Genomic DNA, 26609 nt, shown 5'->3' with positions numbered 1-26609 from the left:
TCCCAGTATTGGAAGCTTCATTTGACAATAGATGACCAGCTGTAACTCGGTTTTCCCTCTTATTTGGTGGTTTCATTTAGACTGTCTTTATAGAAGAATAAATTTTATGGAGCTTCTACTGCATGGGGTTTCCATACTATCTTTCAAATGACCCTCAATTTTAACTCTCACTCCACATTTCCTACATTTTCCCTTATTTCCTCCCCTCACAACCTGATTCTCCATTCCAGCCACCCATCCATCAGTAACAATCTATTCTGTTTCTCTTTCCTATGGATGTTGATCTGTCTTCCCTAGCCCCTTAATCTATACTTAACTACTATGGTTCTATGGATTGTAGCTTGGTCATCATTATCCAAACAGCTAATATCCACATTTAAGGAAATATACACAATATTTGTCTTTCTGGGTCTGGGATACCTCATGCGGGGTGATATTTTTTTTCTAGTTCATTTCTCTGCCAGTTTCATGATTTTTCCAAGTCAGGCTTTGCTGTTCCGATCCCTCAGTTAAGTACAGCTTATCAGAAGCATCTGATACTCCCCTCTGGAGCTTCCGATTTATAAGCCACCTGGAAATGCTCCTTACCTCTTTGCGTATAAATATCCCTGGGCTCAGGAAATTTCTAGAATCCATTCATGAGTGCAAAGTTGAAACAATCCATCAAGCTCTTATGCATAGAATCTATTCATTCCCTGACTGAGTTGATAGGTAGATAAATAGAAGTGTTTCGCTTTGTTTTCACTCTTTGATTTTATTCTTATGAAAGCTCCCTGGTTGATATTACTTGCCCTGTCTCAAGGATAGAATAAAAATCTGATTTTATCTGATCATCATTAGATAGATTGATGATCATATTATATATATATATATAATATTTATTTGAAATACATAAATATATTTATATAACATATTATAAGCTTTAAAATATTGCTGAAATTATGTCAGAAACAATTCTAAAGATAAACAGCTTTTTTTAAAAAATCACCATATGTACTACATTGGGCATCTTTACTGCACGAACTTGTTTAATACGGTTAGGAATCTACTATCCCTGTGGGCATTTAAGTAGAATGAGTGAGAAAAAAATGACAAAAAGACATCTAGGTGGTTATAAAAACTGCAGTTTCTAAGATGGATAAATACAAATAGTGAGAAGTGGGTCCCTAATGGATAGGAGTTAGCTGTTAATGGTTTAGAAGGATTCAGAGAGCACTGAGAATTGCAATAAAGAACATGACAGTAAGGACAAAATATGCTGAAAGTAATTAAGTAACCCATGTCTTCTGGGTGCATTGCCATTCTGTGTTCTGGTTGTCTGCCAGGCGACAGACTAATTCGGTTAAAAATGGAGCTGACTTCTTTCTGGTCATTATGTAATGTTAAAAAATGTGATTTCCTGAAAGTTCAAATATCCTCTGAACTGCCTGTCTAACATTTGTAAAAGGAAAATCCTTCAAACAAGCTACTGTGTCCAAAAAGGAACAGCACAGCTAATACCTCTTCTGATCAACTACAATTTTCAACATATGGCTATCTATGCTATTCTTTCATTTGCTCATTCCTGTTTAAAGAAATCAACTAGATGGCTGTTGAATTTTTAAACTGCCATAAGTCATTCTGCTCCATTCAAGACTTGACTGTTTCCCTTGGAAGTTTGAGTATTGCAAAGTCAACCTTCATCTTCAAACAGGAATGGCATTTGAGTCATTCTGAGGTAGTGAGGCTTGAGTGTGATCCTGAACCAATGTGGATCGCACATATTCTGAATGGTTTATATATAGAGAAAAAAGCATGTTGAGCTAGAATTCTAGTTCCATCTGACTATGTGTTGTTCTCTGCCTAGTTATAATGCAGCATAAAGGCCCTCAGCAGACGCCATGCAGATGTAGATAATAAACTTTGTTTGCCTCTAGAAATTTGAGCCATTTAAAATTCTGCTATTTATAAACTACAAATTCTGAGTATTGCATACAGCAATGTAAAACTGCCAGGCATATAGTTGTTCATTCCAACTTGAAGGGGATTTCACAATGAGTGCCCAAAGAAAGTTCTCTTGTCAGAATTATATTCATCTTCGCTTTACATTTTCTCTTTCCTCTTTTATGAAGATGAGTATAAGGTGATTCACAGCTCACAATAGTCCTTCAGAATTATCATACATCCAATGAAGAAATCTGTCTCAGATGAGGGACAATTTTTATGAGTATAGTAACAAATGCTTTTAGTGTAGCTATTAATAGCATCCATACTTTTAACACACCACACATATCAGCTTATATCATCTTCACAGCACTAACCTGAGAAAGATGTAGTGTTATGTATAGAGGCAGTGGGGTGGCATGAGAAGCCAATCTGGGCTACACAGTGAGTTCCAGAGGGAGGGCAAAACTGGGTTACAGACCACTGAAACTGCCCGTGGTTATATGCATAGACACGACTGAACCAAATCCAAGGTACAAATTGTCTAGTTTGATGTTTTAAAATTGTGCTATGTGAAACAAAAATAGCCCAAACCTTAAATAATCTGATTATCATATGCCTTAGCTTCCTCTCTTATTATTGTGATAAAATACTTAGACCAAACCAACTTAATGGAGAAAGGGTTTGCTTTGCTTAGCTCACAGTTTCAGGGTAGAGTGCTTCATGGTGGGAAGGTCATGGTGGGAGGAGTTTGAAATAATGTCAGGCCAAAGACAAAAGTCATGATGCATGCATGTTTGGCTCTTTTTCTCCACTATTATACAGACTAAAATTCCCACTTAGGGAATGGGTGGACTCACAGTTAAGATGGATCCTCCCATATCAATTAACCTAAATCAAAAATTTCCAAAGGATACATCTAACTTATAACCCAGGTGATTCTACATTCTATCAAACTGACATTATCACACCATAGATGTGATAGGAACAGTGGCTCTGGTTCATTAAATGATAATATTGACATTAGGTGTGGTTTTTCTCCCTGGTAGATTACCTCCTATGCTTGCAAAAACCCGAGACTTATAAAAGTTGAAATATGGAGCCTCATTAGTTGAATGTTTCAGAGTACTTAAACTCAATACATCTTAGTAATTTCACTAATTTTAATATCTCACCCATAAAATTAAACAAAATATAACATCAAAACAGTCATGATGAAAATAAGCATCAAAGGGAAAAACTAAGAAAGTGACTTGACTACTCTTCTATTGCTATCTACAAAAAAAAAGATAAAGAATAATGTTTTATTTTTTAAGTACAATATTGCTGCTAGAATAGGGTTTTAGAAGTGGAAACAGTAATTAATCAGTATTTGCTGTTAACTAACCATTGAGTATTAGATATTCTACAAAAAAGTCTATGCTGACAAGAACACTATAAATTAGGTAGAATTTTCATTCCCATTTTCCAGATGTGGATGCTGGAAAGATCCACATAGATCTTTAAAGGCATAGAACAACACATCTCTGGCATTTAGAAAATCTAGCATCAAAATTTAAACAATGGTAATTTAAATCCAAGTACAAAATATGTATTTTAATAAGTATGTATAAAATCTCCCTCCAGTTGTTCTATTTATGGATCTGTTTATCTGTGAAATGTCTACCAAACAGAAGTGTATGGATCTGTTGTTACTATGAAAATTTGCCTTATTTATTTCTTGGTTTCTGTATACTTCATGCATACTTCCATTACAAAGCAAGTTTCTCCATGAGGTTTTCACAAGATGCCTCTCTTACAGTATCACTTATGACTATAGTGACAGTGAACACTTAACAATCAAAAGGTATGTGCTGGGCTGCAGAGTACTGTTCACATGTGGAAAGTCAGCACTCCTTATATTGCTTTTCCTCAGAAGACCTTTCATTAATTATCTCAGGTCACATTCACTGTGAACTGTCATAGTAGCCTTGCATTAGACAGGGTTGTGGGGAGCTGGATGTATGGGGGAGTATGGGAAGTAAAGGTATCAATATTGCAGTGGATCTCCCATGTGGAAGCAACAACAGCCATAGCAAATGTCAGGGGATTCTGGAGCTGAGGCTGCTCTTTTATAACTGCACTTCACTGAGGTAATGGGATCTTTGTAACTTACATTGAGCAGTCTTGGATTCTTTCTGTTCTGGGGCTTAGGGAACTCGCAGGATCCTGTGGCATGCAGCATTTTTAGGCTGTTGGAAATGCTTTTAGAGTTCTCATGAGGGCTCCCAACAGCAGAGAGAGTATTTGGCTACTTGGATTTTGAGGGAGCCCCTCTACAGCATTTCATAGTTCTTAATCACCTGAATTTTTTTTTTATTATTTACTCTGTGTGTCTCTCTGCCCTTGAGAATGCAAGCTCCAGAGAAACAAGATTCTTGACTTTTTCTGTGATAACTCCATCATGTAAAGAATACTTGAATATGGAGTGTAATCTAAAGAAAACTGAGTCAGGTGGGTGACTCTACAACGCATGAATAAGTGCTAGATTATTCAAGGAAACCAGAGATTAAACTGGTTAAATTGACACTTTATGTGCCAATTGCTAAAAACCAAGCAAGCAAGTAAACAAACAAAAAAACTTGGAATGTTCAGTGACTCATCCAGAGTGATCTGATGCAGATCTTAAATTACTTTGCTATAATTTCCCATTTTTAAAGCAAAGGAATTTATCACAGCACATTTTCAAAATTTGATTAAAATGAAACTAAAGTCTATAAAGTGTAGTCTTCATGAGCAAAGAGACTATGTCTTATGCTCTCTAATCAATTGAATGTTTCATTCTGTCTTCACCAATTACAATATATACACACATAACTTAGCTCAAGACAAGCCAGTGACATGTTGTGCGATGTTAGTGTCTACCTTTGCTTTGCTAACACACCTCCAGTTCCTCCCTTCCATCTAGATTCATGAAGTCTCCCAGATAACTTAATTTCTAAGATTCCTGCAACTGAACACTTTTGTGGCAGGTTTGACATAAGGTGCCTTTGCTCCACTTTTCTCATGAGGCTTTGGTGCAAAGGCCATAATTCAGTGTGCCTTGAAATTCCAGTGACCAATATGAATTGTCAAGCAGAGATATGCAGGCTTGAAAGCTGGCAGAGAGCAAGCATGACTTAGAATTTAAATTGATAATTCCCAGGGTTCCAGCACTTTCAGTATATGAATTCTGAAAGCTAAAATGGTCTCTAGGGAAGTGGAAAGTGATGGTAGCTATTAGATGACAATAAAAAGACATTTGAAAAGGTTTATTTTTAGTGTGGATAAAATGAAGGTGAAGAAATAATTAGATGTGGTAACTTTGGTTCTAGATCAGATACCTATGGGAAGCTTGTCCTGGAGAGCTTGCCTATCTTCAAACTATAGATGGGTGAAAAAGAAGTGGTAAACCAGGAAATTTTAGCCTCAGTAGTAAGATCAAGTACAGCATTGACCATTTCTTGTATTTCTTGTACATACCCATAAATCACCGTAATCACTACTAAGCTCTGATCCGACTTATAAGGTTGTTTCAGCAAGTTATCAGAATCAGGAGGGCATATCAAAAGGGAGTGCTGACTCTTAAATTAGAGTTTTGTGGCTTTTGTTTGGGTAGAACTTGTCTCCTTTAAACTCATGCTGACATTTAATTCTCATTATGAGATATAAAGAAATGGGATCAGATGGGACCTTTAAAGGGATGAGGGCTTTGCCCTTAAGCATATGCTAATCCATTCATATAATCAATCACATCATCAATTTCAAGGTCAAGTTTTACTTAACTTGCAGTTTTCTTTAGGATATATCTTCTTTTCTAAGCCTCCCAAGGCACGTGTGTTTGCATTTCTTTCTCTTTGCTCCTTCTTCTTTGTTCTATGCTTTGCAATATATTTAATTCTCTGACTTTATCATCGGGAATTTGTGAAAATAGGGAACAAGTTCATCCATTTGGTCTTTGATATTTCAGTACCTACCTCACTTATTTAATCTGGCTACCTTCTGATCTGTTTTAATTGCATCAAGAGGTGAAATAATATATAGACTAAGTAAATATTCTACCTACTATAACTTTTTTTTTTGTCCAATGTCCTTTACTTCAGGAATTCATTCTATTAAATTTAAGAATAAAATATATCAAATTTCCAGGATTTTAACTTTCCAGGATAATTTACACAGTAGTATTTAGAGTATTCTCCATTTCATTCTTTTATCTCAGTATGAAAATAGAAAGTATGACAAAATAGATGTATTCTATATGTTCTAGCTTACTAAGTAATATTATAGAATTTCACATTTATTTACTGTGCTGAAATGGTTGAAATGGTTCAAAGTGTTTCCCGGTTATGTATTCAGCAAATAGGAGATACAAAAAATAACTCTAGTGCAAGACAATTTTTAAATGGCTACTCAGTTTTCCAAAAACATAGGAGAGTAAGCGATTCATTTTACTACATATCAGCTGTTTCCATTCTGGAAGCAAGGTGGGTATTCTTTGCTACTAGCCTTACTTTATAGTTCAGTAATCTGTTCACAGATATGCAGTGAATTTGTGCACATGCAGCTAAATCCTTTACACGGCTTCTGTGGTTTTGCCAAATGAGATCACATAGAATACACTGAAATGCCTTGGAAAAGTAAAGTGTAGCAAACATGTACTGCTTCTTAATTTTTCACACATGACTTTGTGAAGCTCTTCCTTGTGCCCATTCAGTATTGTACCTTCATAGCCAGACAAAAGTAAAAATGGACTCTTTGTTTTGGGTTGATATAAATTTTTTAAAAATGGATTAAAAATAGATTGTATTAAATAACTTTACTACTGAGTAGTGCTAAGAATGTTTAGAGTGTTCAAACTTTAGCTTGCCTTTAAATTTTGACATGGGTATGATAATTAACACATATATTTTAAATAACATACCTCTAGCCTGTCCTAAATATTTTAATCATTTCATTCAACTCAAATTTTATAGTTCTGAGAAATGATGAACTATTATGTGGGTTAAGCTCAACAGGGAGAAACGCTAAAAGAAACCTAAGCTGTCTTGTCTTTGTAGTCTGTTTATGTGGGCACCAAGTGGTGCCAGCCTTTCCTACAGAGCCATATCCTGTGTCACCAATATGTGTCACTTAAGAGCAGGGAAGTCCCCTCATGCCTTCAAACACTGTCCCATAACTGCCACTGTCAACATTCTCCTCCCTTTCTTTTCTGTAGTCTACGGTAACCATGCCTCTGTGGAGGTGACGGATAATTACAATTCAGATGTATGGCAGTAGTAGCTCTGTGATGGCTTCCCTGTGGTCATTATGAGAAATTAGCATTTTATCGTTTTGCCCTTGATGTTTTTGTAACAATTAAGCTGTGGAATTAAAAGAGACACTTCAAAACACATAACCGAAAAAGTAGACTCTTACAGTCTGAAGAATGGTTCCAAAACTTCAAATATTATACTGAGGATATGCTTTTTCCATTAAATTTGGAGAAATTGGACAATTCTTCAGAGAATTTTTGTTCCCTAGAAAAATACAACGGTTTATGATCAAATAAACTTTGACAGAAAAATTTAGACAATTTATATGATGGTTGGTAGAGGAAAATTCATCTCAAATCAAATCAAATTAAAGTCAGATATAATGAATGATGTGAAGGTCTGCGTTAGTGAATCCCTAAGATGACTGCCAGGTGAGTTTCCTGAAGTGCCCTATCATTGGCTTCCTCTTTCGATATGTAGAGAAGTGACAAATAACATTGCATACTAAAAACACATATGGAGAATGATGTAATGTATGTAACTTGAAATAACCTATAATGTGTTCTACAAGTAGCTACTGAGTAATACTAGTCCCTTTTTCATTCACACAATGATTTCTTTGCCAGATGAAAAACAGCACAAGAGGTATAAAAGTGAAAACAGAAAATAAAGAAATGTTGATCAGAGAGTCTGTATTTCAGTTACAAATGAACACTTCCCGAGGCCCTAATATACATCATAGGGAATACAGAGCGGATACTGTACTGTTTAATTGGAATTGGCAGAGAATATGTGTACGTGTACACACACACACACACACACACACACACACACACACACACACCTACACAAAATAAAGAAGTAGAAGAAATGACCCCCGTGCCTCCATGCACAGAAAACAACTTTTAGTCAAACTGTGATGGCTACTACATGAATATAACGATGTATTCCTATCTATCTTCTTTATTAGTAGATTCACTTGTTTGCTACTTTGCTTTGATGTATGAATCAAATTCTAACACTGTACTTGAAAATGTGTGGTTTACAACTTCTAAGTATCTGTTAATTGTTAATGATTTCCTTTCCAGGCAATTTATTTATTTACTTACTTACTTTGACATTTTATTTTCATTTTAATAAATAAAGCTAGTCTGAAGGTCTAAGAATAAAACAGTCCCACTAGTCAGCCTTACAGACCAGGTAGTGGTAATACACACCTTTAATCGCAGCAGCCACACTAGTTTGCATAGAGACCGGATGGTGCATGTTTTTAAGCCTAGTGGTGAGCATCTTTAATCCCAGCCCTAGAGAGGCTGATAAAATGGGAGGAGACAGCTCTCAGTCACAGTCTCATTCTGAGATTGCTGGAGGCAGGATTCCCATTGGACTGAGGTAGAGGTAAGATAGCTACCTTACTTTTCTGGTCTTCACGTTGAATCCCATTTCTCTCTCTGAGTTTTTATTAACCGTGCTTTATTTAACCTCTCTGAGTTTTAACTGCCTTGGGAACAAAATTCGGACAGGGAAAATGTGAAGTACTATGACCTGAATGTCCCTGTCTCTCCTTAAACTTTGATGTTAAATCCTAATCCAAAGGTGATTAGCATTAGGAGGTGATTAGGTAGTAAGCCTCATCATAATGGAATTAGTGCCTCCCTCAATAGGTCAGGTCAGGAGGGAGAGAGAGATCAAAGAGGTCCAAGAAAGATTCTCCACCCTGCCCTTCTATCTTGGGCACAATGTGGGCCCACACCTGATACGCTATCTGCTGTTTATAATCACTAATATTTTTCATATTTAGATAGTCAGTCTATCTCATGGTACATAAGCCTAGCTCCTATCCTTTAAAATCCATCTTTGATCTGCACAAAATTGAAATAAAGTGTGCTTTTTTTGTCAACACAATTTTTTTCATCTCATAATTGTTCTTCCTCTGTATCCTTCATAGATAAGTAAAGCATTGTATTTAGCCTGCTATGTGTACACTAATACAAAAAACTGAGTGAAAATACCTCATAACTCTTTGAACTTCATGCTTGATGATTTATAAATATTATGATCTCCTAAACATCTGTGTTTACATTCAAATTTGTTTGCCTAAAGAGGAATATAATCAATTAGGGGCAGTAAAGCAAAAAAGCATGGAAAAACAAATTACACTGAAAATGTAAAAGAATGATAGAAGTGAAAAACATGCTGACTGAATAAGAAAAAAAAAACATATGTCTGTCTTGGCTTTAAGCTCTGGCACAAAGGCATGTATTACTTCCTGCTCATTCTACCACTTGCTCTCTAGAGAATATAAGTGTACTGGTCTACGTTTTTCAGGTTTCAAGCCATATAACTGGAAAGATAATGACATCTTTTATAAAGGCTATAAATATGTTATTATCCAGAAAAAAATAAAAGTGCTTGAAAAATAATTAGAACTCAATGAGTACTATATTGTGTAGTTTCAGTGGTAGACGCCATATTAGACGTCAGTCTCAACATCCTAAATAAGTTAGGAAGCTTCTTCATCACCTAGCAAATAAGAGACGTTCTACCTTTTGTAATCATTCTTGTTATCAAGAACATTCATTACTTCATAGGACAGACTAGTTTGTATTCTGATAACCCAATGCTAAGGAAATCTTTCCCACTGACTTTTGTCTTTACATAGTAATAGCTGCCAACTCAGAAAGTACCCTATTGATTAGAGATCAATCCAAATTAATATTTTATACCCTGGAATTTGTCCTCTTCTGAGTAGACTCATAAATATGAAATATACCCCTTAGTTGATTAATTAACTTCTTTATTGTTCCACCAGGGTCAGTTGGTCTTCTTTCTGCTTCATGCTCCACCATTAATAATCATTCCAGGTTTCTGGCTGCTGTTAATAATGATGTAGCTAATTTCATTCTAGGCAACTGAAGCAGTACAATTGTATTTGAACTAGCAGACTGGATCAAATGGAATAGAGGTTTCAAAAATAAATTTAATCCCTCAAAACAAAAGAGATAGTTTCTTGCTCATCAAGACTATGTCAAGAAATAGGTAAGCTAGTCTGAAGTTCATAATGTAGCAGTTTTCTGAACCTTTCAGTTGGAAGTATTGGAAGAAACTGAGGTATGATGACAATATCAAAACATTGTGTTTGAAGTATGTAAGCAATTCTGCTTTCACAGAGTTCACATTAACAAAGAGAAACAAAGAGAGATGATGTCCACTGAGATTTGATTTGAAGGGAGATAACTACTTGTTGAGAGATTCATATTTTCTTTAATAAATATGACTACTTAATAACGAATAATTTAGGAGTTGATTCTAAAAAATGGAATATAGAAAAATGAGTTGTTTTAGCACATGAAGAATGCATTAGGAAAGAAAGAACGAAAGGGAATCTTAGATCTTCACATTTAGGATCCATCTCATCAGAACCTTGTTCAATTGCTTCTAATCAGATCTCAATAAACTAGCTAATTTTTACAGATGTTTTCAAAATACTTAGTGATTAAGTCCATTCATTCAGATATATATCCCATTTTTGGTATAAATGTTTAAGAGAGGATTTAAAAAATATTAATGCGATTTAGTTATTCAAGTCTTAGTTTGTTAATGCTGATCATGATGGTTTTTCTGTTTCTATTTCTGTATTTATTCCAAGATATATAAAACCAGTCAGTCATTAAGACTCAATTACTATACATCTAAAATTGCTGACAAATGTGGCTTTTGTGATGCAAACCGTGTATGTAGCCTACAGGTGAAACCTAAATTTACACAATGTAAAAATGCAAGCTTGCAGGGAAACCTATTGTATTGGCTTTCTCAGGTCACCTGGATAATAACCAGGGGAAGAAAAGAAGTAAATGGCCAATCATTACATTAGAGCCCCAATTTTCTAACAATGTGGTGGTTTAACTATAGATTCTGCTCCCATTGGATAGCTTGAACATTATTTCTAGAGTGCAAAGTAAATTCAATATAAATATAATCTGACTCTTTTATTTTGTGTTTAAATATGCACATATACAGTTATACCTCAAGCCTCTAACATGATGTGAAGTGAAATTAATATAGACAGTGATTGAAATAAAATAAGTGTTTGATTTCCTAGTCTTTAAAAATATTTGTTCCTTTTAAAAGATGTATAATTTTAACAAATTATTATCTTACAACATATGAAATGTAGTAAAGCAGTGTTAAGGATATAGAAAATATTGGTGATATAACTTTTATTTTAATTTTCATCCATTCAAAATTCTGACTAAAAGGACATAAATAATAAGCTTGAGGCAATTAACATTTTCTGAAAATTCATTCATCCCAGCCAGAACAAAGTGCACTTGACCAGCTAGTGGAATATTGCTTGTTGTTGATATTTTGGATTACTATATCAATTTATTTTAATTTTGAAAAAAGTTATTAGCATCCATACTGTTTCAGTGTGTCTTTTAAGAATATCCACATAAAATATTCTATACCCTTATTTTCTTACAAGTATTGTTTAAAATATTATAATTTTCTTTACTTTATTCTAACAAAATGGAAAGGGCTCAAACATAGTACTTAAAAAGTCCAGCATAAAATTGGCAACCAATAAAGACTGTTAGTAGTCACAATATGTAAATATTTGCTTGGTACAGTGCTTAGCATTAAATGTAAAAAGAAATAATGTGGTACTCTGCAAGCAACTAAGCAGATACATACTTATAAATCAATATCTATTATTAATCTACCAAAAATATATATCTCCATATGTACATATGCAATAATGTTATCCTATAAAAGACAAAAGAAAGCTACCAATCTAGTTCATGTAAGTTGTTTTTATAGTCCAGCAATCATAATTAATAATCTTTACATCTGTTAGCTATATTCTGTGAGCTAATTCTAATGATGCAATAATAAATGAATGAATGAATGAATGAATGAATGAAAAAGTAAGTGGAAGCACTGACTCTGAAGTTTAGAAGATATTACTATAACTATGCTTTGGATACCACCATCATTTAGAGTACAGTAGTTATTAACATCTGTTAATAATCTGGTTAAGAACATCATTATAGGCTGGCAGTAGGGGCACGAACCTTTAGTCCCAGCACTTGGGAGGCAGAGGCAGGTGGTTATCTGGGAATTTGAGACCAGCCTGGTCTACAAGAGCTATTTTCAGGACAGGCTCCAAAACTACAGAGAAACCCAGTCTCGAAGAAAAAAAGAAAAAGAACATCATTATAATTTTGAAAAAGAATCAATTTATTCTATATTTTATTGTTTTGTTAGAAAGTAAACAATAGTTTACTAAGTAGATATAGCAGAAGAGAACAAATGAGTAAACTTTTCTACTAAAAAAAAAAAATTGAAGTAGGCCATCAGTTGAGAGAGAACCTAATCCACACAACTCCTACCCATTCTCTATGAGTGTATTATAAAGTTAGTTAATTAAATGGAAGACACAAGGGAGTACTTAGTAATAAAACTGACATCAAAATAGTTCATATACTACTTGAGAAACAAAAGCCATAAAAATTTACACGTGAGCTAGGAGAATATGAAGAGGAAAAGACAGATGCTATCAACTGGGGTGCATATCATCATATTAGAGAATTACGGCAAACCCGCCCCCATCCTACTAAGACATTATTAAATGGAATTCTCTTCTGGGTATAAAAAGCACGCTTTAAAATGCAATTTAGAGCTAGTCTAATAAAAATGAGCATTTAGATGCTTTTTCCTCTTGCTGTAATTGATTTAGGAACCATTACATATTTCTGAACAGAGATTTAGACAAACATATTTTTCAGATTCTTCACAGATACTTTATCTTTCCAAGGGTCTAATCAAAGTCACTTTCATACTGAAAACACAGTGTTCACTGTCTTCTAAAACTATTGTTAGCCACTCCTAGGGCTTTTATCCATTACCTCCACTCTCTAGTATACAATTATGGATGCAGCTAATTATGTTTCTAAAAAGAGGCATAGTGCTGTTAGAATTAAAGGAAATAATTTGTGTAAATTGCTCAGTGTAGAATCGTGCACATGCCTGGCGTGAGGCCGGTCCCAATTCAAGATTTCCAGTGTATCTTTAGTGGCTTCAGGGTATATACTCTTCCTTTACATGACCAAATGCAAACTACAGCATAGAATAAAAAACATTTTAAAGCCGGGCGATGGTGGCACACGCTTTTAATTCCAACACTCGGGAGGCAGAGTGAGTTCAAGGCCAGCCTTGTCTACAAGAGTGAGTTCCAGGACAGGCTCCAAAGCTACACAGAGAAACCCTGTCTTGAAAGTGCCCCCCACACAAAAAAATTAAGAGACAGATCAAATTAATCAATAAAAATAAAAAGTAAACCTAGGATGTGAGTGTTTAATATTGTGATAGTCATTAAAGTGATTAAGAAGACATTTTATCAATCACCAAATATAGTTATGCAATGAAATCAATATAAATTTATCTGAAAATGTGTTCCTGCCACATCCTGTTGACCATTTTCCTCTAACCACTTGTCACATGTAGTCTAAGAAATAAAGCAAAGGCCACTGTTTTTTGTAAGCTGAAGGTTTTCTTTGTATTTATATTTATTTTTTATTTTATTTTATTTTTGAGACAGAATTTTTCAGTAGATATGGAGCCAGTCCTGGAACTTGCTCTGTATACCAGTCTGGCCTCGAACACACAAAGATCCACCTGCTCTGCCTTCCAAGTGCTGGGATTAAAGGCGTGTGCCTCCACTGCCCCATTGCATCTGTATTTTTAAATATTGAAATTGACCAAAATTTACTGCAAAGCTTAGAAAAGTTAACAACTAGTTAGTTCTCTTTATTTCATAAGAGAAATAATTCATTTACTTTTTCAAATCACATATATGAGTACTGAATTGTTAAGTTACAAATGCACTCTCAGGAAAATTCACCAAAGGAAATATACTTAGAATAAATTTAGACTCTAATCACATGATAAAATGAGGTCTAATGTAAAAATTGTACTCGATATCAATTCTAAACTTTTTCTAAGATATGGATGAATGATTCTTCATTAACTGACAGTTGTATACTCAGTTGTAAAATTTGTAATATTTACTCTGACCAACAACAATATATAGAACATCTAAACCACCCATGTTCTGTGTGAGGCTCTGAGGATACAAAAACAAATTGAAGAGCTGTGACCATTTATATTCTCATAGATTACCATCTATATATCTGGGAAGAAAATGTAAATTTGAATTAAAAATAATGGATTGGTGGCATGTACAATCACAGGGTGCCAAGGAGGTATAAATGTCTCTGATTCTGAACAAAGGGGTCAAGAAGGCTTCTAGGGCTGTGAGGGTGAAGCAGGATTATTTTTGAAAACAGGAGTCATTATAGAATAGGAAAAGAACTGGGTGCTGAGACCTCAGGCAAAGCTTCAACAGTGGCTGCAGTGACTAGACATGGTTGGTAATGTTGGTTCCTTTCTAGTACCCTGCAAAGATGAAACAATTGTGGAGTTCTGTATTCACTAGCATGTCTGGGTTTATAATGAAGAAGAACTTCACTCCCTCCACTCAAGTTTTGGTTTTCTGTATGCTGAGCCCGTGGAAATGATATAAGTTTATCATAAAGCCTATGCATCTATATTTAATCTTGTAATGTACACGATGGTGGAATATGTCTCCTGACCATTGTTTTTATTGATCTGGGACAACAAGCCAAATGTGCATATTTGGAACTGATTGCTGAAACCATCCTTTTGAGGCCTGATCTCATCCCAGTTTTCATTAGTATTATATTTTAATGTCAGAATTGGTAAACAATCAGACTCACGCCATCCATTCAGATGCTGTGTAATAGCATGTGTGCTACACTCTGTATAAAGGGACATATTTGTGACACATGATGGTTTGAGAGCAAGATGTTTCTGGAGGTATTTACTGATTAGCATTAAAACAGTAACTCAAATGAGTATGTGGGTATTTACATGAGCTGCATCCCGTTTGGAATGGGTTTTAAAAATTGGGAAACCTGGTTGTAAATTGTCAGGTCAACAGAAATAGTCCTAAATTACCACTAAATTATTCTTTAGTGAAACTTACTTTCATCTCCTGTTTCAAATTCAAACTTCTGACTGTAGCCACTGTATCCTGCCGCAGTCCTCACTCGGATATGAAATATGTACTTGGTGGATGGCTTGAGACCTGTGATGATGACACTGGGGGCCTTGGACCTCGTGGAAGAATAGGTGAGCTGCTCATGCTCCTAGGGACAGAAAAAAGGAGAGAGGAAATGAGGCGGTGTGACCCTACCGTTTCCTAGAGACAATCCCCAGTATAACTGAGGACTGAGGCTCTGAATATCAAAAATACTTATCTGAAAGAAATGTAAGCATGTATCTTCAAAATTTAGCACTTAGCTGATCAGCGTGATATATATGATATGTCTCTAATTTAGAAATTTATCAACAGGATGGTTACTTGTATTTAAGTATACTTGGACCACTGGTGACTTAGACTTTCACCTGTGACTTGAGGAATAATGGAGGTCTGATGTCATGCTCACACAGAATAGCAGCTTCTTTGCCAAAATGGACAAACTTGATTAGACACATTAGCAGTAGTGTAGGAAATCATGAATCTACTACACAGCACTTCACCTACAGGTAGTGAGTGCCAAGATGTCAGGGCTCTCTATCTTCGGGTGAGAAGAAAAAAACAGGGTTGTTTAAGCTTTGAGATCTTTAGGAATAATCTTCCCAAATTCCTAAATACTTTCATTGATCTATAATTCTGATTCCTTTTAATTTTATCATTAATGAATAAAATTTAATGAATAAAATGATATACCAGAGTTCACTTTCAGATATGTGCAAGCTACATTGTGATGGTGGGATGGGATTCAACATGTGTCCATAGGATAGCAATGACAGCAGAAAGTGGGGAAGACACACAGCCCCTGTAAAATTATGGACAGGTCTGGAGGGAGGCTTGGTTCAGTTCCCTGGTATTCGTATTCCACTATTTTACCTCACTTAGGTGAAACGGGCTAACTTTGGCACTCTGAATGGCCAGGTGGTCCCAAGACCTTCAAGTGTCCTTTCTTGCTCTTATGTAAGAACATAACCATTGTTTCCCTATCTTTGTAGGGATTGTTCTACACTACTACATGGTGGTGGGGGATGAACTCATCCCTTATTGCTTGGGGTTTATAAAACTTTCCTTTAAGGAGTTATATTTTAATAATACATTCAAAAGTTTCTCTATTCTGAAATTCTGCAGTCTGAAGTGATCCTCAAGCAAACTCCTCAGGTGCTGTCATTATATCACGTGTGGACGGTTCCACGCATGAGCCTTTAGTGTATGCCAAAGTCAGGATACTGGCACACTGGAAATATTGTATAAAATTGACTTCAGGCTATACATATAAGTAGTGTAAATGAATTTGGAGCTTAGAATTGGTTACCATCCACAAGGTATCTAGTGTATATACAAATACTTCCATATCAAAAAATTTCAGATATGAAATACCCATGAAAATTAGATATGGGGTAGTCAATCTACACTCATATAAACAAAGTTTCTCAATGAATGGATCAACATAGTTCAACAGATCCCAAAATGAATTCTCCTTTTTATAAGTCTAAAAGTAAAAATTCTGAGAAATGCAGGGGCCTTTCAGGGACTCTAATTGAATGACTCATTTGATGCTAAATCAAATCTGTATTATCAGAATCTTATTTTAAGGTGTCCTAGAAACTATTTTTAAGAGACTTTCTAGACGAAGAAAAGATTATAAAAATCTACACATCTACACACACAGAGGATATATCAAAGTTCTGTTTACTTGTGGGTGATGACTTAAGATTTAAAACTATGAGAATGATTTTCTTTATGCTGCTTTGGAGAAAAAAGCTCTTAACAGAGACTTACTAAGAAATTTTATGGCTTTATTTTTGAGAACTTTATATACTATATGGTAATTCAGTGTCTGAATAAAGGAAGCAAATTTTCCATCTCTATCTCAAATAACAAAAATTAATTGCAAAATGACTAAACTATGGCAATATTGTAAATAATAAAACACAGAAATTGGGACCACATACCACAAACACATACACACGTATATGCAGTTTTGAGACTAGAAAAAGGTAGAAATTTGTGCATCTAGCATAGGAGCCAAGGAAACAAAACCAGGTCTATAAATATTGATGGTGATAATCATCTGCTGAAAATTGAAAGCAGGAGTTTGCTGATGTCAAGGCATTTGTAATCAGGGCTTAAGAAGTCCGTTGCTTAGAGAAATAGAAATATGCTTGCCAACCGTATTGTCTCAAGTAGAAATTTGCCAATCATCTAGATTTTTCCAATTTTATGCACAAGAGGAAAGTATTCCACCTTTGCTATAATTTCCTGCAATAGATAAGTTTTATTGTGTCTTGAATGGTACCTTACCATATTAAATGATGACTACAGGAGAAATTGTAAGGCATTGAAAAAGAGTTTCGTCTTCTCCCCCAAGACAGATGGTGTGGAATGGAAAGTTTACTCTTTTAAACACAGTCTAACAATTATACACTGTCTTTGTCATTTCACCAAAACATAGCTAAACAGTAATTTCCTACTTAGTAAGTTACAGAGTCAAGGGTGCCTACTGCAGGCGGCTTTTAGATTTCTTTGCTCTCTGATTTGCACAAAATGTTTGTAGCTATATCCCTGGAATAAAAATCGACAGGAAGTGTGCTTAAATGTAGCCGCTTCAACGCCATCTGCTGGTCAGTTGCCCTTTCTCGTTTCTTGCCACTTATTAGCTTCTAGTGGGACCGAGCTCACGAAGTGGCCTTTTCTTGGCTTTTGTAGACTCGTAGGAAACCAAGTTAGCATTCATCTACTACAAGCACAGGACATTATTATGTCAGAACATCGGCTAATTGCTCTTTTGCTGGCATATAAATTCCAAGTCTAAACAGCTGTCATGAGGTAGAGAACATACCTTTGCAAGGGACTATTATATCCCCTGCTCATCCTGGCAGGACGAGCTGTGAATATGTTTGATTGCAGCATTTACATGTGCTTTTCTGAAGTAGCACCATGGTTGTGAATCATAATAGGATTGCTGGTTGTGTGACAAGAATGTTGTTAACTCTGTAAGAAATCAGTTTCACTGTTCCTAAATTTATACTTTGTCATCTTTATTCTGTAGCAAAATTTCATGATCATTATTTTTTTTTAAGGTATACTGTTATTTGTTACTTTTTGGTCTCACATAAAATATCCTAATTATAGCTCTCCCCCCCCCCACTCCCCCTATTTCTTCCCAAGTTTCTTCCTATGTAGTCCACCCTGTTTCTGTTTCTCATTAGAAAGCAAATAGAATTTTAGGGAACAATAATAAAATAAAATATAATAAGATAAAATAAAAAATATCACATTAGAAATGGATCAATCAAACAAAGAGAGGGAAAACAGCCCAAGAAAAGGCAAAAGAAACAAATACAGATGCAGAATCCCACTTGCTTAGAAATCTCATAAAAACATTAGAGTGAAAATCATAATACACATGGACAGGACCTGTTAGAGTAAAAAGAGAAGAAAAAGTTCAAATTAAATAAACAATAAGATAAAATTTAAAACTGTGTGTGGAAATCCCTGTCACGACATTGTGAGACAAGGAACCTACAAAAATGCCCTTGAGTTCATTTTCTGTTGGGCATCGACTGCTGGACATGCAGTGTGCCCTTAAGAGTTGTTTTTCTCCCCAGTGAGATTTTTTGGAGGGAACTAAATTATCATTCTCAAGTAGGTATCAATTGGAGAGAGATTCTGGGTTGAGAATGGGGGCTTGGGTCCATGTCTTTTTTCAGCTGTAGAACCCCTATGGGTACAGGCTGTGTGCATGTCTCTGTGGATGCATGTGTATATATCATGCTCATTCAGAAGACCTTATCTTTTGTATTACTGTGGCCTCCATTCTCTTTGGCTCTTACACTCGTTCTGCCTTCTCTTCCTCAGGGTTCACTGAGTCCTGAGGTGAGGGATTTGATGAAATTATTCCGTTTAGGGTTCAGAGTTTGAAGGTCTCTCACTCTCTGTACCATGTTCAGATGTGGGTTTCTGTATTTGTTTCCATCTGTTGCAAGAAAAAGCATCATTGATGATGGCTGAGTAAATTACTGACTTATGAGTATAGTAGAATGTTATAAGAAGTCATTTTATTGCTAGGCTTTTGTTTTGTTTTTGTTTTTCTTAAAACAATAGTATTTGGTTTTATCCACCCTAGCAATATTTGGTTCTTAGTCACCCTAGCAATGTCAGGAATGGGTTCCATCTCACAGAATGGGCCTTAAGTCAAATAAGAGATTGGTTGGCTTTTCACACAATTACCCCAGATAATTCTTCATGTTACTTTTTGTAATTTTCAGAAGTTTGAAATGCCCTGTAACTTTGTTTCTCCATCTCAATTTTGCATTTTGCTTATATCATTTAATATCTGCATTTACTATAAATCTTTATCTTCCGTCCATCTACATTATGTAACTTATGTTTTAAGTTTAACTTCTTAACTGTTAGTACATGCTTCATATGTACATACATGTGCACATACATACTTTTTAAAGACAAGTTTTGTATTAAGTACTACATTAGCTATACTCAATATATAATTTTACTAATTTCTCAAAGGAACATTAATATACACTTTGTGGCAGGTTCAAATTGTTACTTGTAAACTGTATACGTGAAGAATTTATACAGTCTATACCTAAGAATTCATCTCCCTTGGTGGCAATGGCATCGCTCACTGAACTCTGGTCAGAACACAGGACACTCATTGCCCAAGGCACTGTCAGTTATGTAGTAATGCATGTTGGTTGCAAGTAAAGCAGTTCTATAGCCTCTGCTTGGATGAGCATAGACAATAGCATCAATTCTGGGGAAAACACACTTAGTAACAATGAATATTAATATTGTGTTATGAGTATCATTTCACAAAATAAAATCCACACATGGTATCTACTATATAGTGAAGAATGAAAGCTTGGAAAAAAATAGTGTGAATACAAGTAATTAATAAATGCAAATTAATTTATGATTCTCGAGAGCTTTTAGCATTTATTTGTAATGTCTTCTCATAGGAAGATCCCAGAGATTAAATTGCACCTTCCCAGGTGCTGAGAATAAAGCCTTTATTTTTAATATAGACTTCTTGTTATACCAAAACTTCTATTTTTTAAAATAATGAATTTAGCTTTTTCTTTGTAGGTAGCAATGTTTTGTGATAACTAAAGGAACAGTCTTACTAGAGCCTGACTTAGCTTATGACTGAAAACTGTAACGGAATGAGAAGACAGAGTCCAGTGCTCAGTCACTTTGTCAACATTTCCTTATAGTCAGACGTAACATACCCTAGCTAGCTCAGTAGAAAGCAAGACGTAGAGCTCTGGGCTAGACTGCTCCAGTTTCGGATTTGATGTTGACTTTGCTCTGCAACATTCCTTAGCAAGACTTAGGTCTTCTACAAGGCATGTGTTTACACCTTCTCAAATGCATTCAGCCTGCAGCATGCATTGAAGTTCTCACATTTGTAGGGTTCCGGGGCACTACAATCCAAGAGGTCAGCACTGACAGTGTTCCTCCAGCTGCTTTGCTTTCTCTTAAAGTCTTTGGATCTCATCATATTTCTAAATGACATCATCTTTTTAATTTTGAAATTTAGGGTAAAATTTAAGTTAACTAGATTAGCTAGATGGATAATTAACTATAATGCTACTCCTTTTTCTGCAGACTTACAGAAAAGAGAGTTGTCAGTATTCATAGGAATATGATTTATATAGTGCTGTACAACTGTCAAGATGTTTATACACACTTTCTTTAGCCCTCAAAACAGGCTTCAGAAGCAAGAAAAATGATAATATTCACTTCTAATTTATATTATGGTAAAATTAATCCAAAACTCTCTACCTCAGTTAATGTAGGCATATATGCTACCCATATTTTCATTTTCTATTAATATATTGTGTAAATAATTTGTAGGCTATATTAAGAGGTCACCTCACTTTGCATAAAACATGCAAAATTCATATTCGTCCTGAGAAAAGAATTTGTTCAAGAGCCCAAAATTCTGCCTTAGATAGTTTGGTAACTAATTAGCATTCAGTCACAGTGAATTAAAACTATAAGGTAGAGATGACAATTTCAGTGCTATTTATGTTCTTGCCTTGTTTTTTCCCCTTGGTAAAACTCCTGTTTTACTGATTAGAAGAATGAACCTGTAAATTGCTAGACAATACATAAGAAAATTAAAAGTGATGGCTGTACATGGTTTAGCTTGCCATCAACCTCACGTCTCTTTCATGTCTGTATTCCTCTGCTTATCCGTTTCTGTCTGTCTGTCTTCCTATCTCACATACACATATACAACATGACTTTTTTCAGACAAATGAAGAATCATATGTTCTAGTTTCATAAAGTTTGAAATAATAACAATTTGAAAGAATATTGTTGCATGAATTGGTACTTACATATCAGAAAAAATTTACATTCTTCTTCAAAAGAGGAAGATACCCCTCATGGTTCCAAATCGAGAAGGCATGAATATTAGTTTTAAGCTGTGTTCAATGATTACATTCCAAAGGAGAGTTACAAGAGAACTTCAGCCACTTTATTTAGTGGACCATTTCAAAAAGAGTACCACCTGGGGACAGGAGGAACTCATCAACCCTGCCTGAAAGATGCCTTGTGATTTCCTATCACGTCTTTGATGCTGCCTTCTTTCTCTAGTTAATATAAATTCTCAAATATAAATTCTAAACATATTAAGACATCTCATACTGCGTGGCGTTTCAGTCTCTTCTTGGATTTAATTAGAATGCCAAAAACTCTGGTAAAACTATTGACTCTGAGTGTATTCCATCTCTAAGCATTTTATAGCACAGAGCCGAATGAGCAGAGTGAATGAGAAGTCTGAATGTGTGGCTTCTCTGTCAAATGGGAATCATCACAAAGAGGAAGATGCTATAAAAGATCATTTCTGCTGATGTCAGTTGCCTTGATTAGATCTACGTGTTAATCTATTCATCTTTTAAAGTTCTTTGAAGAGAAAGAAACTTATTCGACTCAAAATAATCAATATAGTATATAGAAAATGTCCTTCTAAATCACATCTTAGTTATTTGCTAGAATAAGCCCAATAATTTGTGTAGAGTATGGATGACAATTCTGCTAACATTGAACTATAGGAAACTATCATTTCATTCTTACTGAGAAAAAGTCAACTTGGAAAACTTTAGAATTAGTTATTGGATGTTTATTTAGGTAGCTAAAATACAATTTTTAGTATACATAGGCAATAGCAAATAAAACATTCATTTATCAAAACAGGATCCCAAAATAGTTAACTATATGGCAAAAATGAAAAAAGACCCATATTTTTAAATATTTAATATTTTGCTGTAGAAACAAAAACAATCTGTAGTTTTCTTTTAATTCACAATATTAACATCTTGAGTATAACATATACAGTAGTGATTAAAACAGAAACATACTTGGAGTTTTATATTTATTGGAATCACATTAAATTGTGTTGTTAATGAAACTGTGTCTGATTAAGTTGTTTGTTGGGAAGTTAACTTTTGTTCTTTTGTGCTTACTTGCAATTATGTTCATAAAAAACCTATCTGTATCAATTTGGCTATATGTTTTTCTTTCTAATATCTCTAAACTTTTAGTGAACTATCATTTTATTCCTACAGTAAAACTGACCTGTTAGTACTTGTTCAGGATACAGCAGCATTATACTTCTAAACAAAAGTGTTGGAATTAATGACATTTTAACTAAAAATTAAATCAAATTTTTGTAAGTGAACTTATCTTTTTTCTTTTAGTGATCTCTGGTTATGATTTGTGGGATTCGTTATAACTATTCTATTGTAAAACTTTCTTTCATTGGAATGCCCTAGAATGACACCTTCATGAGAATCCCATATTCTATGGTAATATAAGTGAAATTGGAAATTCTGGTGGTAGCTATTTGAGCTGTTCCATGTGTACTCTACCTACCACAGCCTAGCAGAAGGTGACAGAGTTGGTTCACTGTCTCAGAGACAAGAGCAAGGTAAAAGGACTGTAGGTTTTCTCTCCTGGGTGACTAGTCCTGTAATCAAGAGCCACAGAGAAAAACACTTGCACTTTCTGGTTTCGAAGGTTGAGAGATCAAACTTTGCCTTGCATTCTGCATGTTGAACTTTATATCAACAAAATTAACAGTTGGAATTCATAGCTGTCAGACAGCAGCAACAACAAAACTGCTTCCTTTCCTCTCATTGTTTAAATTGTGTAAGAAGTTATTCCTGACTTGAAGAGAAACGGGGGCGGGTTTGTGGGGGGCGGTGGCAGGGAGGAGAGGGGTTCAGTTAATTGTACCTGGGCATTGGTACAGAGATTTGAAATGTTTTTTCTTCTATGATAAAAATTTTAAAATATGCACAAATAAGAAAACTGTAGTTATTTTAAATACACATGCGCTTTCTGGCTATACTTGAGAAATGTCATTTAGCGTATGGTAGCTGTAATTTACTACAATCAACTCTTGATTGCCCCCAGTAATCAAAAATAGAAGACCATAAATCACTGTGAAATGCATGCGTGTCCTTTTTTCATATATTTCTTTCAATGTGTATCATGATTCATGTAAAATGAAAGCACATACTTTCCCAGCACACTAACTGTTCAGTAATAGGAAATGGCTTATTGGTCTTAAAGCAGATACTAAAAACTGGTTGAACACACACACACACACACACACACACACACACACACACATACACACACATGATTAAATAAAATTAATGGTAAGTTTTTCTGCTAGGGATAAGGTTAAATTATTATAGCATGACTACAAAATACTAGTACTAGGAATGGACTAGTAAAGTCATTCCATACCTGAAGTTGGGATGTGTAGACTAGGAGTTAAACTTGTAATAATAACATGATATGCAAAAGTATAAAAGTTATTTTAGAAGCCAGGAAATATCTAACATAGCTTTCTTATTTTAAGAGCACTTTTCAATAGTGAGTCAAATCAAATCATAAAAGCATTTATATTTTCACCGCTTCAAACTGAATCCTAGGCGCAGAATAGAGCTAGCTATCATGAGAGTTTATCCAAGTATGAGTGAGGAAATTATTCCAAGTTTTGAATTTCCCTTTAAATGCTTAAATTATTATTAAGTTTTAGTAGCAATCTAAAGTTCAGTGTCATCAACTAATGTTAACCTATCGGGGCCTCTGAGTGCCGGCCCCAGGGTCCCCTCAGGGTTCAGAAAGATGGCTCACAGCAATGGTGGGACTTAGAAAGATCTGAGAGCAAAATGGACTCTCCACTACGTTCATTTTTATATCAGTTTCTTTAAGCTTCTGCTGCTCTTCTCTTGTTTTGTAAAGTTTTCAGTTTATATATACGCACAACAAAGGCAATTCTCTGAACTTGGATATCCCTTTATCTTTGAAGGTCCCAAAGTCTATGTGAAAGACTCCTTTCTTGACTCTATGTCCTGCCAAATGAAAGTTAATTGTAGGGACATGTCTTCTAATGTATCTCAGGGAACAGAACGGAGATATGGCTGTGGGAATCAACGTTTCTGGCTTATGTGACTAAATTCTCCCAGTGTAGGTCTCACAAGGTGGGGGCAGCCATCCATTAAATAAAAGAACAAGGCAAACTTTGAAATTTCCATAGTACTTGTGGGGCAAATAGATCCAGTTATGAAGCAAGTCCATATATATATATATATATATACATATATAATATTATATAGCTAAATGAAAATTCATCCTCCTGACTACTCATAGATATACGTGCCCATAAGATTAAGATACAAACATAAAATTACATATACACATTACATAATATTATAGAGCACAATACAGATACTGGGGAGACATCAAGCCGCTTCAGGAAAAGTGAGCATCAGCTTGCAGATTCGATAGTCCTACAGACCTTATCTGGACAGAATTATCCTCCATCAGATAACTATGCCTCTGCTGAGCTGGCATATGAACACTAGTTGCCACCTGTTTTTCATGACCCTGACAGTAACCCAAATGAGAGATGAGGAATATAATTTTTGTACTAATATTTCATCACAGTCAAGTTATACTGAGAACAGGAAATGTGGTCTTCCCCAGGGAAGACCAATTAGCTTTCCAGTGCCAAATGGGCAGCAGAAACCGTAAATGTAAGTGACATTATATGAATTCAGTAGGTTCTATTCATAAATATTTGGATTTAAATTGCATATATACATATATGCATAAAATAATTTATAGAAAATTGAAGCCATGAATTGAAGGAAAGTGGGGAAAGGGTATATAGTAAGGTTTGGAGCAGGGGAAGGAAAAGAAGAAATTTTATAATTAAAATACTATCTCAAAAATGAACAAGAATATGAAAAAGTTATTCATATATCATCAAGTGGCCAATTTGTTTTCATGGGAATATTGTGATGAACATCTAGGACTTTACTTTCAAAACTGAAAAATTAATTGTTATGCTACATATGGTTGTATACACTTTTAATCCCAGCTCTTGGGAGGCAGCGGAGGCAGATAGATCTCTATGAGTTCAAGATCAGTGTGGGCTATATAGCAAATTCCAGATCAGTCTGTGCTACAAAAAGTGACCTTTTCTCAAACAAACAAACAAATAAATAAATAAATAACTCAACTATTTGTGTCAGTACATATTTTTAATATTTACACCAGTGTTCTGGGAATTTCCCTAGTTTCAGGGAAACTCCCTCAATCAAAACATCTCTTTCCTTGCTCTTTCTCTGTCTGTCCTTCTCCCATCTGAGCCACAAAGATGACCCTAACTAAGACTCCAAGCAGTAGTGGAAAGGGTACCTGAATGACCTTCTCCTGTAATCAGATTGATGACTACCTATATTGTCATCATAGAGCCTCCATTCAGTAACTTAAGGAAGCAGATGCAGAGATCCACAGCTAGCACTGGACCGAGTTGCCAGAGCCTCATTGATGAGAGGGAGGAGCAGTAATATGAACAAAGTAGTGAAGAACATGATGGTGATACCTACAGAAACAGCTGACCTGAGCTAGTGGGAGATCACCGCTCCAGACTGACACTGGGGTAACTTGCAAAGGCCCAAACTAGGCCCTCTGAATGTGGGTGACAGTTGTGTGGCTGGGGTAGTCTGTGGGACCAATGACAGTGGGACCAAAATTTATCCCTAGTGCTTGAACAGGCTTTTTGGAGCTCATTCTCTTTGGAGGGATACCTTGCTAAGCCTAGATATAAGAGGGAGAGCCTTGGTCCTGCCTCAAAGTGATGTGCCAGACTTTAATGACTACCTATGGGAAGCCTTACTCTCCCTGAGGAGTGGATGGTGTGTGGGGTGGGCGGAAGGTAGGCAGAGCGGGAGAAAAGGAGGGAAAGA

General features: G+C 35.3%; 1 protein-coding gene across 2 annotated transcripts in view; it reads right to left on the bottom strand.

The window, feature by feature from the left end:
- Epha6 (EPH receptor A6) overlaps positions 1-26609 on the bottom strand; it is a 917499-nt gene that overhangs the window by 321122 nt on the left and 569768 nt on the right. For both annotated transcript variants that reach the window (XM_048422770.3, XM_085685660.2), the window contains one exon: positions 15262-15424. In XM_048422770.3, coding sequence (XP_048278727.3) covers positions 15262-15424 — 163 coding nt within the window. The remainder of the gene's footprint in view (positions 1-15261; positions 15425-26609) is intronic.

Source organism: Myodes glareolus, chromosome 2 (genome assembly GCF_982192425.1).
Source record: "Myodes glareolus chromosome 2, mMyoGla1.1, whole genome shotgun sequence".
Taxonomy (NCBI): Eukaryota; Metazoa; Chordata; class Mammalia; order Rodentia; family Cricetidae; genus Myodes; species Myodes glareolus.
This window is presented reverse-complemented; position numbering and strand designations above follow the sequence as displayed.